This window comes from Vidua chalybeata, chromosome 3, assembly GCF_026979565.1.
Source record: "Vidua chalybeata isolate OUT-0048 chromosome 3, bVidCha1 merged haplotype, whole genome shotgun sequence".
NCBI lineage: Eukaryota > Metazoa > Chordata > Aves > Passeriformes > Viduidae > Vidua > Vidua chalybeata.
The window spans coordinates 40,902,282-40,920,241 of record NC_071532.1 but is presented as its reverse complement, the minus strand read 5'-3'; the positions used below and the strand labels follow the sequence as shown (position 1 = coordinate 40,920,241).

General features: G+C 37.7%; 1 protein-coding gene across 1 annotated transcript in view; it reads left to right on the top strand.

The window, feature by feature from the left end:
* DISC1 (DISC1 scaffold protein) overlaps window positions 1–17,960 on the top strand; it is a 212,706-nt gene that overhangs the window by 183,988 nt on the left and 10,758 nt on the right. The window contains 2 exon segments of the mRNA XM_053939524.1: window positions 4,981–5,224; window positions 10,124–10,168. Coding sequence (XP_053795499.1) covers window positions 4,981–5,224; window positions 10,124–10,168 — 289 coding nt within the window.

Here is a 17,960-nt window from a genome sequence, read left to right as displayed (position 1 = left end):
GAAGAAGAGAAGTAAAGAATATTTCTGGAGTAGTAAATACTTGTTAAATATAAGAAGAGTTATTAATGCATGACTGTGAATTTATTTGTTGAATCAATTAAAAAGGTGAGGCTCTGCTAAGAGTGAAGCAAGACCATTGCCTTTTATCCTCGAAGTATCATTAGAAGATACTTTATTTTGCTTGCCTCCTTTGTTCACTGCATGGCTATTGCCTTCAGAAAAGGAAAAAAAAGTCATAGCTAAATGTTGAGTGAGAAGAACTCATTCCTCCCTTGTGGTGCAAAATATAAATAGAAGCAAGTGACCAAAATAAAGAAAAACTTTCCCTAGTTTGTACAATAGTTCAATAAAGAATGGGGATATTGAACAAAGTCTTTTGATTCACAGTGCCATTTTATGCAAGCCTCAAAAGTTTCCAATCATTTTAATTGTCATAATGAAAATCCCTGTTGTTTGTGCCAGACTATTTTTGTTGCATTTTGCTTGCTTTTTTTTTTTGTCTGAGAAAACTGCTTTTTTGGGTCAGTGAATGCAGAGTTAAAATATGTGCCAGGTACTGGGAGAAGATAGGAACATGGTTTCCTGAATCTATACCTTAATGTGGCTTACCCATTAGAAGGAAGTAATTTAGAATATCTCTTCTTAATGATGGTTGATCTACCTTCCTAAGTTACCTTTTGATCATGCCATTTCTGAATAGTTGTCTTACTGTGTAACCTTTTAGCTTCAGTCTCACTCTCTTGGCTTTCAGTGTGAGGGTTCTTCCAGGGATTTCCCTTGAAATAAGCAACATCATCTTATCAACACATAGTGTTGACCTCAGGGTGTCATGAACCACTTGTAACAATTCACTCACCAAGGGGCATTCCTGAAAACTGTAGATGAATTAGATTTTAGAAGCAGTGACATCTTCCTGTGTTGATTCCAATATGCTTTTGAGGAGGTTTTGCAGAACTTTGTTTTGATTTGGTTTTGTGTTTTGGTTTTTTTTTTTAATAGAGTTTAATATAAAATCTTTTTACTATTTTTACACAGGCATGTTTTCATTTAGACTACAATGTTCAGGAACTGAATGTGCCTTTTGTATGTATGCAGAGCCCTCAATAAAGAAAAGTCATGTTCTTGTAGTTCCAGTTAGCTCTATAAATAGCTTTAGAATAATGCTGTGCTGAGAGCCATAGAGAGCCCCCATAGATACCTCCCAGAATCTCGTCAAAAGGCAGAGGAGCAATGTTCTTTGGAGCTCAAAAGAGAAAGAACCCTTGCTGGTTATGTCTCTTGACATGAATTTCACCCAACATCACAAGTAGAGGGGATATATCCTCTAGTTTCCTTTTACCCTTTTACCCTGGTCATGTTTCCTATAAAACTGCTTGAGCCTTAGTAAAGGCAACTGCAATTACAGTGTCAATTGCCACTTTATGAAGAGCACTCAAGGATAAGCCTCTGTGTTCCACATCCATTTCCTCCTGCCCATAAACAGCCCGGTTTCTCTGACAGCTCTTTCATCATCATCAACTTGATTTAATGCAGAATTCTGTCTGCTGCGTCGTTTTGTTTTGCTGTGGATGTCTCAGCCATTCTTCAAGTCAGGTTAGGTCTGCTCTTGTAGATTATTTCTGCACAGTATCCTTGAGGTAAAACCTGTCCCTGCTATCCATGCAGCTAAAAAATTACTCATGTGAAGTCTTGCATCTCACTTACTTCACCATCAGTTTCCCTGGCCATGACTTGACAAAAGTAGTCTTGCCCTACTCTCATTCATTCAAAATGAGCACTTCTGTCTTTTTTTTCCATTTCACTTTGTTTTTCTCCTTTGACTCCTTCTGTTCTGTCTCATCAAGACTTAACCACTAGCTTCCAGTCAGGGCTGCTCAGAGTCTTTAACTCCCTACTCAGTATTTTTTTTTCCTTAATATAAAAAGACTGACTTTGCTCTGTAGATGTTAAACCACATTGGCATAAATCACTTGCCCCTTGTATTCTTGAACTAGCATCTCTTACCTTTCTTACATGATTCCTTTGGGAATGGGTGGAGATCTTAGGTACCTAATGACGTTTTATTGTCCTCCCACAAATCCTTAAAATGCTCATTTACTGTGATGCCTCAGTGTTCTTGGCACCACTTAGATTAATTAGTTACTCCTGTAACTAATTAAACTGCTGAACAGTAACTAACGTGCCATGTCCAGTCTACTATGTTTCTTTGAACATCCTCATCTGTATCCTAGCTCTTGCTGATTGTTTGAAGTAGAAAAGTTGCTTTGAGAAAAAGGCCATCATTCTAATGTGTTTGGTGTTTGTACAAAGCCCGGCACTCTGACTCTTGGCACTTCAGAATCAGCAGGTGATAAAGGTATGCTTTGTGTCGCTGGGTCTATGTAAATGGTTGATGGATTGTGATTTGTTGTGGATTCCAGCAGATTGTTTCAGACACCTTCATTAAACTTGCCACATATGCCACTTTGATAGTAATATACAGGCAGGCATATAACACCTAGATATGTTAATACATCATTAAATATTTATAAGTATAGGAATAATGTAAAATCTCATCCAGACTCAATCCATCATTTTGAAACACTTCATACCTGAAAAAATCTCACTGTGTTCTGTACATTCACCCATGGAGACTGCAAATGCACTTTTAGTGTGGATTGAAAATTAATAAAACAAACTCTGAAATTCAATTTAGTTTAATTTTTAACACCTGATGTAAAAGCTGAAGTTTTTTGCATGCTGGACACAAAATAATTGTTAATAATCATTTGGAATTTGTCTCTGTGTTAGCTTTTTGCAACTTTAAAGTAATTTTCATTCCAAAAGTGTGTTTGAAAAATGCTTCCCGGTGCTGATTTCCAAAATACAGACTAAAAGGTGGAGCCTTGGTATGTTGAGCTTAGATCTGTTCAAAGTATCCAAGTGTACGTGCATTCTCTGATTTTGGTTGAAAAGTTCAACATAACATCTTAACATTTTAATTCAAGTTGTAGCAGAGTTTTACAAATGCCATGATAAACCAGTGATGGCCTTCAAATAAAAGCCATCTGTTAGCAGTAGATTTAGTAATTGCTGATTACTAAAATGCATTTGAAACTTAGACACAGACAAAACCACATTGACCAATGTGCTGAGTCAGGGCCAAATAACAGCAGCCCAGGCACCATTATGCTGTGCTGTTATGCATGCTGTTCATCTTCCCCACTGTGAAATCCTGTATGCGTCACCATCTCTGCCCTAATTTTGTCAATAAAGCTCTTCATTAAATTAAATAGCCCAAACAAGTTATCCTTTAAAAATTCTGATTTAGCTCTCTAGAGTGGTTTTTTTTAGCCTTTAATAATAAGCTATATATAGATGCAAACAAACATTTTCAAAAAGCAAGTAAATGGGCTTATGTATGTCTGCAGGAAAATGTTTTGACTGTGTAACTATGATAATGTGATTGACAAGTAGGGAAACAGCAGGGAAACAGCAGGGATTATTTTATTTTTCTGGCTTGGTAAGTGAAATGCTACCTGGATGGAACACAGACATGTAATCCAGTGAAGCATTTTTCCCTTTCTGATTAGTGATACTTTGAACTCCTTGGGGGAGACCAATTTGCAGACCCCTTGCTGCCTTCAAGGGGTATACTTATATACATATATATATACTGACATAACATATATACTGACTCTTAAGCACAAATCAAATAGCTCAGCTTCTGAAGCCTGATTTTGCTTTCAGTCTCAGTATATTGCTGTGTGATTTTTACAGCTTGGCATCTTGTAGAATTTGTGGAGTTAAAAACATACTTGTGTTAGTTTAATGAACTCATTGTGAGAAGTGCAGCTTCTTTTTCCTTTGTTTGGGATAAAAGATAAGCTGGTATTTAATTTAGTCAGAAAAGTTAAAATCAAATGCTTATTTTTCTTCTTTTAAGTCACTTATCATTTCTCACAATATAGTATTTATATAATAAATCATATAATTTGAAAAAGAACAGTGGAAAAAATATTGCAGTTATTAGCAATGAAATCTGTCTGAAAGTGTGTATCGCCATGGGAATAGTTACTTCTCAGTCTCATCCCAGGCTCTGCCACTGATCTACTATAATTTAACAAGCAAGCTACTCATTTGGTTCCTTAGAGACAACATGCATTAAATGGAGATGTGACCACATCACTTACAAACAGTGTGATGTTAGTATTCAGTTCTCAAAATCTATCTACACTCAGAATTCCCATTTATTTCAGGTGGAAATAACTTGCGGATGGATCTCAGGAGCATTATTTGTAATGTACATGTTTGAGAGAAGACTAATGCATTAAAAGTTTATAGAGGCTTTGTATTTTGAATTCTGTTTTTGTTTTGGTGGCATAACAAAGTAGAAGGAAACCAAAGCACATTAGTAAGAGGTAATGACAACACTCAAAAGTATAAGACTGAAAATTTCAAAGGGAGACTATTGTGGTTTAGTCTAATATGATTCACCAGTGCTGAAGTAGTCACATTTTAGTCTAATAAGAAATCTAGTGTAATTATTTTCCAAAAATTAGACCTGATTTATTGAAGTAAGAAGTCTGATTGTTCACACATGATCTTCTACATCAAATTCAGGAAAGCCACAGAGGTGCAGGATGACAGGCCTGTGTATCTGATATTGTGAAGGAAGCCCTGGTTATGAGGGCAAGGCCCCTGAACCTGTGTCTGAAGAACAGAAGAAAGCCTCATGTAGCCAGGGTTTGCTGTACAGTTGGAAACAACATCTTAACCCAAGGAGGTTTTTCTATCATCCACTTTGTAATAGGGCAATAATTTTGCTGCTTTTCAGTTTGATACAGAAATGTTATCTCTGTGAGAGTATTTGAGGTACTGTTAGGGTTTTTGGTTGTTTTTACTTTTCTGCCTATAATAAACAGTTACTGCAAGTGTTACTTGAAATATCAACTATTCTCCCTGATCTGCAGTTTTATTTTCTTTTGGCTTTTATTTCAGCTGTGGGAGCCAGCTGCTCCAAAGAGTGTGGGAAGCTGACTTGGAGGCCTGTCAGCTGTTGATCCGAGGGCTTCAGCTGAAAGAAACCAGTTGCTGTGTTTTTGAGGAAGAAGAGAACCAAATGGATGAGATGGAGATGCCTGCTGATGCCCCACCTGATTCTGAAAAAAGAAAAGAAGGTCACTTTCTAAAGGGCACAGAGTGGGGTGCTGTTTCCTGCCCCAAACACAGGGAGCTGAAAGAGGTATCTTAATACTCTGCAGCAGCATTTCAAGGGATACTGCTGGTTTTCCTTTTGAGAGGAGGAGTTGAATCTTTGTGATGGGTCAGCAGGGCAGGTTAAGTATGAACTTAACATCTGGCTTTCAACCTGGGACATGGATAAAATAGCTTATCAGCTTCTCAGAAGTCCCTCAACCCTTTTCCCTTTTACCATCAGTCTTTTTAAAATGCAGAAATTATTCAGACAACAAATACAGAATGTACATCAGGATTTAAAGGAAAAACTATTAAGTATTTAACCAAAATTATCAGCTGTTCCTCATCTCACCAATGCGTTTCATTCTGAGTTGGTTCTACTGACTTGTTAGCCTGGATCATTGTTAGCTGACATGGAGAGAGAGGTAGTTTTCCTCCCTTAGTGAAATGGTCAAAGACTTCTGAGCTAATAGATGCTAATAGGCTTACAGCATCCAACAATTATTAAAAGGAGGGAAAAAATCATGAAGCTTAGAAGATTTGACAAATTTGTTTCATGTTTTCATGTTTTGATCTGGAATGCTATCCCTGCTTGAAAAATCAACCATTATCTAATAGTCTTTTAAATGCACTGCCTATGTCATCAAGCTGTTAAAAAAGCTTCATCACCCAACAGCACCACTGTGACAAAAAGACCCTCCAACAGTAGTTGTTAGTTTTATTATCATGGAATTAAGTTGAAGAATTTTAAATTATGCTTAATTGCATCTGATGTTAAGAGCCATTGAACTGTGCATTGCTCTGAAATCTGATGCCTAATTTTGCATTTATACTGGCTGAGTTTTAGTAAAAAGCAGACCCATACCTGACTGTAAAATCTCTTGTTAGTAAAATTCTGGTTCTATATTGGGCTTCAGTAATTCTTGCAGTCTTTTCCCAGGGCAAATGGTTTACAGACTGGTTTCACATAGAGAACATTTTTATTAGAAATGGTCAGCTTGGCTTTGATTCCACCCCCATCACTGCCTTACCATATTTTTTATGAGTCTGCTGAAATAATATGAGGAGTTCTGTTGGTTGTGGAAAGCTGTGCTCCTCTTTCAAAAGTGCTTAGAGCCTCTGGAGTGTTTGGGATTTTGTGACTATTTCTGTAGCACTCCTGATATTTGTGCTATAGATTATCACCTCTTTCACCCCTGCAAGCCCAGATTGTTTCTCTAGAAATCAACCTTGCTATCCAAGAATGGCAGCTGGGCAGCTGAAGTGAGGTTGTGGAGAGATGTGTGGGACTTGAGGGATGGTTCCCCATATCTTGAATGGAAGCGGAAACTACATTTGCAGTGACAGGCAGTATCTAAACTTTTGGGGAAGAGCCGTAACAGATTATTCCCTGACCTCTCTTGGTAGTTCATCAGAAGGCAGAATATAAAAGCAAACAAAAAAACCTGACACAAATCATGCTAACTTCTGGTTTTGAACATGTTGAAGTGCAAGAAAATATTTGTCTTATTTGTTAATGGACTTGAAAAACAAACCACTTCTGAAGCATTTGAATGCTCTGTTATATGGTAGTGAATTTTTATTTAAAAATAATTCAATATTTGTGGCGAAAAAAAAAGGTGGTTCATAGTCTCTCAATTTAGCCATTTATATGACTTCCATGGAAAAACTTATTCTTTGCCATTAGCAGGGAACCTTTTCATAGCCATTCATCAGCAAGTGAGGATACCTAATAGAAAAGCATGCATTTGTCAAAATACATGGTTTCATGTTATTTAACAAGGCTGTGGTGTCCCTGCGAGAGGGATAGCTTGCTGTGGTTGCCATGTTTCTGGAATGACTATTCTGTTCAACTGTGTCACAACCTCTGTTCCCCCTCAAGGAATTTCTGGAGAGCACCATTAGCCACTGAAGCAGAAGGAAAGAGTCGTGTTCTTTGTACTTAGAGGTTACTGAATTAATTACTTCAAGACAATATATGAAAGGCTGATAATAACATATGTGCATATATGCCTTGGAAAGTACATTACATCCCCAGGTGATTGATTTACTTTACAGTGGAATTCTATAAATTAAGCTCTCCAGTTATTTATTGTGTCATATAGATCTAAGCACTAGTTCCAGGTAAATATTGGTTTTGTTGATGTGTACTATAAATAGTTTTCTTGCATATAACTGTATCTTACTCTATAGGTTTCCTTTGCAAGCAAGATAAAGTAAGTAAGAAACATAACAATAATAAGAAAAGAAAAATAGATGAAAGAGCCCTTCTCATAGATCCTCAAATACTGCTTTGCAGAGGAGCCATTTATCATTTTTAATTAAATATCCTCACTAAATCATAAAATATGACATGTTCTGGTATGAAAATATGTACAGTATAAATTCTTTGAAAGTTTGTTATTTTACTATCATGTGAGCACAGGTTTATTAACTGTCAACAGTTATTTTATAGTTTTCATAACTGTGTTTTTTAAGACACTGCTGATTTTTTTCCACAGTTTTTATGCGGTAGACTGGCATCCCAAAATAATTCAGTAAATCAGGCTTCCTTTATAATACTGACTGTTAACTGAGGATGAAAATCAGATGCATTGGCAGCTCAGCTTGTTGAAATGTCATTAATGATGTTTTGGTGAAAACTAAATAAAGTGGGGCCAGCAAGAATCATCCTGTGAATCACTCTGAGTTACTTAAATAAGATGTGCTTCTCTCAATTGAAGATAACTCATTAGGCTATAGCATTAGAAGAACACTGGAGCAAAGTTGAAGGCAATATTGCTACCCTCCATCATGTGGAAGTCAGCTTGTCTAATGTATTTGATGAAGATTCTTGAATTCTCATATAAGTGTGTACTTTCCAGCTGGTAGCTGTGTTGATGAAATTAGGGTGTCACATCATTTCAGTTGTAGTTTGACTTCTTGTGACTATTTGGGCTTGATTTTCTTCTAAGTCTATGAAGAATTTAAGGTGGCTTTTAATTTTCTTCCCACAAATGTTCCATGCTTTTAAACTGAGGGAGGTGGAAATTGCAATGATCATTACTACATGGTTAGATGCATATCTGGGTGATTTCTAAAATATACAGGACCATTTCATTTCTCTTCAGACATTAATGCTTGCTTCTTCCACTCCTTATAATATCTTGCTTTATTTTTTTGCTCCTTGATAATTGTAAACAAACACTTTCATAAAAAGCTTTTAAAAACAGCAAAACCACCAGTGATCACTAATAAACTGAGAGATTTGTGTGTGCTGGAACCTCCCTAACAGCAAGTAACCTGATGAACATGGCTATGTGTGCACCTGCAGGCTTGAGTTCCTGACCTGTCCTTTTTTCTTCTTCTGCTCTCTGGCATGCTGTGCAGTGCTCCCTCTTAATCACTATGAAGGAAAGAAACACCTACTAGATTTCAAGAAAATTGAGGTGAATAAAGTTACAAGGTAAAATCCAAAATTCAGTAGTTTTACCTTCTGTAAGTCAGCATTTTTGGTAGTTGTCCCATTAGAATTGTAGTTAATTTCTCACTTTTTCATCGCAAAGGAAGTAGAGAACAGGGATAAGGATAAGGTCAGCTGTCTTTTTCCTTTTCTCTGCATACTTCAGTTTGGCCATCTGGGATGATATTTTGGGATTGGTTGAAGATCACTCTGGTGTTTGGAAAATGATCTATAATTGTAAAGCCTTCGTGTGATTAAATTTTTAAAAGTTACTGAGGTCTAAGTGATACCAAATGGACCATCACAAAAAATAATGTGGTGTCTGCCATTAAAAAAAAGTTATCACAGAACATGATAGAACATTTTTCAGAATTTAGTGATGACAAGCACCAAGAAAGCCTTTGTGAGCAGACTGTAACTGATTACTGTGCATTAGGATAGCCTTTGGTTCAGGAGGCAAATGTGTAATGTGTAAAGGACAAAGCCGTTTGAAAGCTAAATAAACTGTGCATTCATTTGAGCTTTAATTAAATGCTGTATTTGTGGAGCTTAGAAAATAATTTGGAACTTTAAAATTTAATCTTAGTTTTAAATGTCAGTATGAAGCATTAGTGAAAGTCAGCATTTGTGTGTTTCTTGTATTGATCCAAGCTAAAAAAGGATCTCAGTGGCAGGAGGCAACTGGCTTTTACACAATGGTCAGATCCTCACTGTACAGCCACGTGTGGAGCTGTGCAGCATGGTGCCCCTCAGCTGCATCTGAGACTGGGGTGGAGTTCTGCTGGTAAAAATGCTGGCTCTTTAGCTGTTGTAGCACCTCAGTAAGCTTAATGCTTACATGTAATTTAGCAGTAAAAATACATCAGAAAATTAACGTTATAGGCAAGAGAAATTTCAACCTTTTTTTCAGATTGATTGCTGAAAAAAGTATCCAGTAGCAATTATGATTTTATGGCAGATTAATGATTTTGCACTTTTATTATTTGTATCTATATATGTGTGTGTACAGTATCCCTATCTCAGTTTATTATCAACAACAATGTTATGTGTGATTAGTATTAATGATTTCCCAGTGATTCTAACATCAAATGGCTTTGCTCCTCAGCCAGTCAATGAAACATTGGCTAATTTCTTATAGACTTCAGAGATGAAGGAAATTTTGAAGGAAGAACTGACTATAGCATTTGATACCAATAGGAAACATTGATTGGGTCTCTCATTTCTCCTGCCCAAGGTTTACAGGGTTTGTACAAAAAAAAAAAAAAAAAAAGCCTGTAGACTCTTGAATGGTGTACAGATCTGCAGGAATTTGATAGAAAAGTTTGTTTCAATCTACAGTTAGTCCTTCAGTTTTAGTCAGTATTCCTTGTAGGTTTTAAGTGAGAAGCCAAAGTAGGCTTACATAACTTTTTATTCTGCTATATTATTTTTATAAGTTCCATTAAAATCATACTGTTTATATAGCATGTATCTACTATATACTTAATAATTTATCTCTGACAGGTTATGGAAGACATTTCATTTGGAACAGAGGGCATTTTATCTCAGGTAAGTGCCTCCTAGGCAGTATAAAGTGGTGATATTGTACAGAATTTTCTTTGTCTCAGTTAGAATAAATGACACTTGTTTTTATAGTGTTACTTTTGCTTAGAAATTGTACTTGTGTGAGCACTTGGAAAAGCAACAGAATCACAACTAGAGTAGGCCCATTCCTTTTTTTCTTTTTTTTCCCTGTTGAAGATAATGGCAAAATTGCTAAGTATTTCAGGGAGTTTATAGTTAAAACCTGTGCTACTATTTTTTAACACATACCAACAACAGAATGAACACACTGGGGAAAAGAAGAACCAGTAATATTTAGCCAGCCCCACTGTAGCACTGTTATGATGCTTAGGAATGGAAAGAAATAATGATGCTTAACCTGTTTTCTTGTGTGCCACTAAAAATACCTTTGAATTTATTTTTTAAGTATCAAGCATACCGCAGCAGAGTACACAGTAATAGGAATTTCATCTGAATGAAAATACTGGATGTTTGTAATTTTACACCATTTTAATAAATAACAAGATCTCAGAACCTAGTGCATGTATTTAAGAATGCTAAGATAATTGAGTAACATGAGATATATGGCCTATGAGAAAACCTGCTTACATACAAAAATCTGTCCACCTACAAACTAAGAGTTTAGGTAATACATGTGTAAGGAGAGTTACCCTGGGTCTAAGAGCTGTACTGTTCCTGTCTGGTCCATTTGTATATCAGTATGCCTTGAGTTGTGACTACGTAGTAAGGAAATTTAATATCCAAGCATTGTGGCCAGCCAGCAAATAAATTACAGGGACAAGTAACCCCCAGTTCACCTTCCATTATAGCATACATGACTCCTGTCAAGTACAACTGACAAGTGATCCAAACTAGGCAAATATTAAATAAATAAATATTAAAATTTAGGATAACTATTCAGATGAGGCATTTCTTCATATTCCCACTGGTGACTCCAAAGGCGGTGGAGCAGCTGGAATGCCCCAGGAAAGATAATCTAACTGCAACACCAAGCTCAGATTGTTGACTTTGTGTTCAAGGAGACTGTGACAGGAGGGCACACCTAGGATAGACTGCTTGGCTGTGTGTGAGTTCAGCATAAATAAAAACAGGAAGCCTTGAGAATGAAGGTGAACTTTGCAGAAAATGCAAATGGCCTTTCTGATCAGTGAACCTTGCTGTGAAATATAGATAAACTGTGTGGCTGCTTGTATCCATGCATGACATGAAATAGGGACAGGTAAGCCCGTGGGATAAAAGGCAGCAAAAAGCCCTACTGCCATCAGGGCAAAATACTGAGGGCATCAGAGTTCACAGGTGTACAGGGCTGCCACTATAGAAGGGCTGCACCAGGAGCTTAATAGCTTGGAGTCCTCAGAAGCAGAGAGACTTTCAAGGTTTTGGCGGAGGGGGACAAAAGTGCATAAAGAGGATATAAAGCAACGATAGAAATAAAAGGAAATATGGTAAAAAGCCAGGCTCTACCACACTGCCACAGCTGGACTGATGGTGATTTGTAGAGAGCTGTCCATAATGCTCTGTGAAAGTGTCAGCAGCCTGTACCATGTCAAGGTTTTGCCTAAATGTACGTTTGGTGCTCTGGTCCCCTAATTCGCTCTGGTCAGTCTCCCCACTCCCTGCAGGAGAGAGCCCAGTTAGTCATTCCAGATTGTTGCATCTTAGTGACTTGGGAGCAGAGATAGGAATTAACAATACTAGGAACCACCTATAAATGAAACCCAGCTCTACTGACTCCTTGCACAGCAGAGTGTGGACACAGGAAAACAGTTTGGTACTTCTGTTTCTTTTTCCAAGTCCTGACCCACTGTGAATTTTTATTGGTAAGTCAGTAAATAGCCCCATCCTACGCAGCAGGAGCTGGAATTGTCCCAGTGTAATTAAATGAGCCAGTGCAGTGATATGCTCTCATTTTAGAAAGTCTGCAATTAGGGAAGATCTTCAGTCTAGTAGGGATGAGAATAGGAAGACTGCTGTCAGTCCACAGCAGGGTGCTGGAAGGCAGTGAAAAACTCTATTCTTGCAGAGATGCTTTCCAGGGACACTCTTCTGTAGCTGTAATGGGAGATACACAAAGGGAAGAATTGCCAAGATTGGACTGTAATTCTGATGAGTCATTTAACACTCCCATGTGAAGAAGGGTTAAGGATCAGTGCAAGCAAAGGGAGTGTGGAAAAAGTGTGTAATGGTGGGAAAGAGGTAGGTCACAGCTGGCTGGAAGGCTTTATGCCTAAATTGTTGCATATGAGAAAGTGGAGAGTGTGTCAAAGTGTTGAAGTCTCCTAAATTTATATAACCAGGCTGATGGAACAAGGGAGCAATCTGTAAGTGGAAGAGGATAAGGGCAAAAGTAATTGGGAAACAACCTTGATCCCTCTTCTGAGAGAAGTTCGATAGCTACCTCCATGAAAGAAAAGCTCATCTAAACAAAATCAGGGAAGCAACAGAGGAGTTTCTGTGGGACAAACTCTGTAGAAGGAGGAATCACCTGATATTCTTTGGTACTGTCCAGAAAACATCAGGTTTATAGTACAGCACCATCTTCTTTTGGTGAAGAAAAGTTCAGACATAGTCACAGACTACATATCTATGTCAGCAGTTTTTCAGTGGCTCAAAAGTTTTGACAAGGAAAGGACAAAAGTGTTTGTAAGAATGAGCCTAGAAGGGTACTGCTCAGTGTAAGGGTGAAGCAGCAAGACCCCTGAGCACAAAGCTACATTAAACGGAAGACATGTGGAATGGCAAGGGAGTTCAGGGATAAGTTAGATGCAAAGGAAAGGTGAAAGAAAGCATGGAAGGTGAAAGGTGAAGCACCTTTCTAATAGGAAAGGTGAATGAGAAAATAAATGAGATCAGAAAATTTTTTCTTCCTTATTCTCTGTATTTTTGGTCTTCCTAAAGATTATAAGCTATGTCCAATTATGTAGTGCTCCCAGTATTCACTACAAGGTAGCAAGAGTAAAAGATCCAAAGGCAAATGAAATGTACTCAAGTCAGGCTAGACTGATGAAATTTCTCCTGAGCACATAGGAGCCAAGCAAAACAATCTCCAAACCATTAACAAGCTCCTTTGAAAACTCCTAGAGGAAGCTTGAAGTCCCAAGGGATCAGTAAAGGCAGACTTTGTGTTTGCCTTTAAAAAGGAGGTAGGCCAGGGCTTTATGTGTCAGTCAACATAATTTCAATTAGAGTTCCAAATGGTCTTGATAGATTGAAAGAATAGTCTGAAATCAATAAAAAGGGATATATTGAAAAACAGGTGCAAATTACATTTGAGGGAGAAAAAGAGTCGGATTTATGTATACAGATGGTAAATAGCAGCTAAATTGACAATACTGCAGAAAAAGAATCTAGGTTTATAGTGGACTGCAAATATAGTGGGATTCATTACCTTCATTGTGTTGGAAGAAAGGGCAAATGCCACTTGCAGCCTCATTACTGGGAATGTCACTTGTAAGACAGAAATAATTACTGTGCTTAGCTGAGAAGGCCAAAGCCTCCAGAGGACTATGGCTCTAGTCTGGACACCTCCCTCTATAGAAGAACCTCCCTCTATAGAAGACAGGAACATGGTGAAGAAAAGAAAGAAAGGAATAGAAATAAAAGGTTTAGAAATCCTAGTTGAAATTCAAAGTCTTCTACCACATAAAACATAATGATATATAGGAGAACTATTAGTTATTGTTGTGTGCTATGTAAGGGTAAAATGGAATGTAACCATCTTGGTTTGTAGCAGGAAGAAAACCTGCTCACTGCAAGGGAATTTTAGCCCTGGAGCAGTTTGTACCCTGCAACCAGAACCACCAGATCCCATGTCAGCTGCTAAGAGCCATGCATGCAGACACCAGCTGAGGACATTCACAGCAGGCTTGGTCATACTGCAAGGCACAGAGCAGTCTCTGGTGGTCCCTGGCTGCTTCCTGGGCAGCCTTGCCATGATGGTTTTGGTCATGAGTAACATGCATTGTTCTCAGTGGCCTTCCTCATCTACAACAGCTGCCCAGGACAATGCAGATGGGTCAGTAAAACTGGGATGCAGAGGAGGAACAAATTCTTTTGTTTGTTCCTCCCCTGCACTGTGGTCACCTCATGGCCATGCAGCTCATTTATCTCAGGGCATGTGCACTTATCCTGCACGTGGCTGAAGCATCTGCTCAAGCAGGACAAATACGGATGGCTGCATTTTGTTTCTAGTAATTATTTAAGATATGTCATGGCCTAACATTCTGGAGTTTCAGGTGCTGACAATTGCCATTAACTTCTGCAACGGTCAAGGGAAAACATGCAGCACTTCTGCCAACTCTAGATCACTATTCTTAACCTTGTGCCAAATATGAAGTATCTGCCTGCAAGGACAACTTTTTGTAGTTCTTTGCATTACTTTGAGTTATTTTAACTATTATATGGCAGAGGATGTTTCATGCAGGTGAAAGAAATCTGGCTTTGACTCTGCAGAAGGTTTTCTAAAGCTTCTGTTTTATTTGGATTATGATACTGCTGCTTGGAAGTAAGGCAATGCCCTTTTACAAAAGTTCCTCTGTAGGAAGAATGAAATTTAAGGATATATCTGGGAATCCTCCTTCTCAGCACAACCACCAAAGACTCTAATATAGACTCGAATCCCAAATATAATTAAATTAATCTAGCTACTACGATGCCAATTCTTCTATATAAAATTGCTAAACTAGATGGAAGAGCATAGGAGGTATTTGCACTGGAAAAGCTGATCAAACATTTTCCTCAAGTAATGCTGTTAAGGAGCTGTTGCTCATAGGTGGCTGTAATTTCTTGTAAAAGGGTAAAACAAAATGCAGAAGATGAGAGTGGAAACCATTCCTTCTGCTCTTGATGCAGTATGCTGATGTTACAGCAGTACATCAGCTGGAATGTTGTCTGTTTTTACCATTTCTTGCATCAGACTTTCACATCTTTGGGAAAGAATGTGAATTTCTACTTTGAGAAGCCAGAAGAATTTCGCCTTAAAAAGTAAATCACACCCATGTTTGTGCTGTTTTCACCTGCTTAAAGATTTAGAGAGAAAAAAAATCCAAGCCAGCTACATTCCCTGTTCACAAAAAATCCATAAAGCAATATTGCATTTCAGCTCTCTCCTTACTCCTGCAATCTCTCCCAGCTGCTTCCTAAAAATGCTGTTAGAGCAAAAATAACCAAAGTCTTCAGACTTACAGCATCTTGTAGCATTGACATAACCTACAAGCTTGGATGAGTTGTATTTTATGAATAAGTTGAGCTTGAGGGAGAGTCCACTTTCCTCTCAGAGATATTGTTGATCAGTGTAAAGTGTCACTTTCCAACCAGGAGCTGTTCTGAATAGTTTGTGTATCACTGACAGGGGTTTTCCTGCCTACATAGACAAACATCAAATAAAAATGCTACCAATGATGTTACCAGGCATGAAAGACAATAAGAGGAATCTTTTCTATCTATTTGTCTGGGCTATCAAACCTTTTTTAAATGAGGGCCTGGAGGCAGAAGAATTGTTTTTGTGTATTTTTGAGAGCACTGCGTGTTTCTTCCATTTCTGTTTTCATATTTATTTATTTATTTAAATAAATTCTGGAAAATCATAATTTTCATGATGGTTCTCCTGCATTTTTCACATGACACCTGCAAGTAAATTCCTGGGAGTTGATGTTTGTCTGAGGTGTTGAAGGAACTTCTCATTTCAATTAAAAAGGCAGCTGGGTTATGTAGGTACAAAAATAGTTCATTCGTACACTATTATGGCTGTAATAAGGAGAAATTAAGCTGCATTATTAGGATTTAAAAATTAATTAAATATAACTTCAATCTTACAGAGCTATTTTGGTTACTCTGAAGTGCAAACCATAGCCATTTAGTTACAATTAAATTGGTTTCAAGTGTTTCAACAACTAAACAAGTTTGATTTGACTTTTACACACTCATATTTCCCTGCCTTCCCATATTGTTGTTACAATTGGTTACATTTGCCTCATATTTATTGTTCTTTTACCTTAATTTCCAAAGTAAATGGGATTTTGTTACATTTGTAGGCAATGGCTTATGTACTCAAAGTGTGATCATTCAGGGAGAATACCCTCCATTTTTTCATATGCAGAGCTTTCTCTACATGGTCATAATTTTAGATGTGATTTCAGAGTACTTATTTTTTTTTTTCAATTTACTGATTTGTTTAGCCTGAGCCCTAAGTTCTCTTGGACAACAGTCATCTGTTCTTGCATGCGTGTCCAGAATGATTCCCTAGGAGCTTTCTGCTGATACAAATGGACTGGGTTGTCCCACTCCATAACAGCACATGGAGTCCTGCTGGTATGCTGCATAATAATTTAGTAGCTGGATGGAAGACTTTTTCCTCATCTTCTGTCACTGGTCTTCAGAAAAAGACATTCCTAGTTGCTGCAAGGAGAATGTTTATTTTCTCCTCCCATGCTCTCAGTTTAAAAACAATGGGTTTTTTTCACATCCATACATTCTATGGGATGCTGCTGTAGGTTCTCAGGTTTGGTAATGCCTGGAAGGGGCGGCTCCAGTCTTGTGCACATAGCCAGGGACTCTGTGCTCCTCTGTGTCTGAGCTGCAGGGGTTTGCAACATAACCTCTTAACTAACTTACCTGTCCAGAGCCTGAGCTGCAGCTGGTCCCATTGGGATCTGCTGCATAGCCATGTCTGGGAAAGGCCCAAGGAAGGCAGAAGGGTAAAGCTCAGTGCCATAACAGAGGATGTGCCAGCAAGAAGAGTTCTTCTGACATTCCACCCAGTGTATGCAATGTACTGTGAGATGCAAAGTGAAAGGATAGCACACACATGAGATCTGGTAAATGTGTTCACCAAAACTCAGATTGTTTCATAGTGGGCAGCATTCCAAAAAGTATTAGCCTGATGTCTTTGGAAGGCCTCTGACTGAAGGTTTGATTTCTCTTAAACAACCACTGATGTCTTATAGCAACAGATAAGTGCAAAGAACCCCAAGTACTTTTTAATTTGAGGAGAAAAAGATTCTGCAGATAGTATATGGCCACATTAGAAGCTGGCTTTATTAATGAGTGCACAGACTAGGTCTAGTGACAATCCAGTTTTCTGGATTCCAGCTGATGAATTACTCTTTTTTTTTAAACATGGTTCTAGCAGAAGTTCATTTTGGCACCATAATATTTTTTTACAAATAACGCCTGTCATTGCTGTAGACAGCACTATGGTGCCACGGGATGGAGAGGAAAGGCTTGTCTCAGAGCTGCGCAAATGGATTGATTTTTTCCCCCTCTTCTCATATTTGCTGTTTATTTGGGTCATTTCTCAAAGTACTACTCAATGCAAAATATAAAAAATAGTAATTACCCTTGTGCAATGCATCTGAAAAAACTTATGAGAAGGACTTTGAAACTGGTTTAAAATACTCAGTTTAAAATAGAAAAAGTATTTGCCTGTGTAAGCTCTAAGTAGAGAAGTATTATTTTTGAAAATATAGTCTTGTTTAATGGTAACTCAGTAAAAAAGTACAGTTTCATCTTGTAATCTCAAAGACTTTGATGCATTTTCTTTTACTGCTTGAGCAAAGTCCCCAAGTACACTAGTCAGATTTTTCTTCAAAAATATAAGTACATTTTATATGTATAAGACTTACCAAAATGTTACTGCTTGAAATATTTACATGACCTAAAAGTGTAAATCATATTTACATGAATAACTTGAAATTTGGGTACTTTAATGAGTGGTAAGCATGAGACTTCCCTCCCCTGGGAAGAGAAAGAGAGCAGTTCAGAATAGTTGTCTTCACAC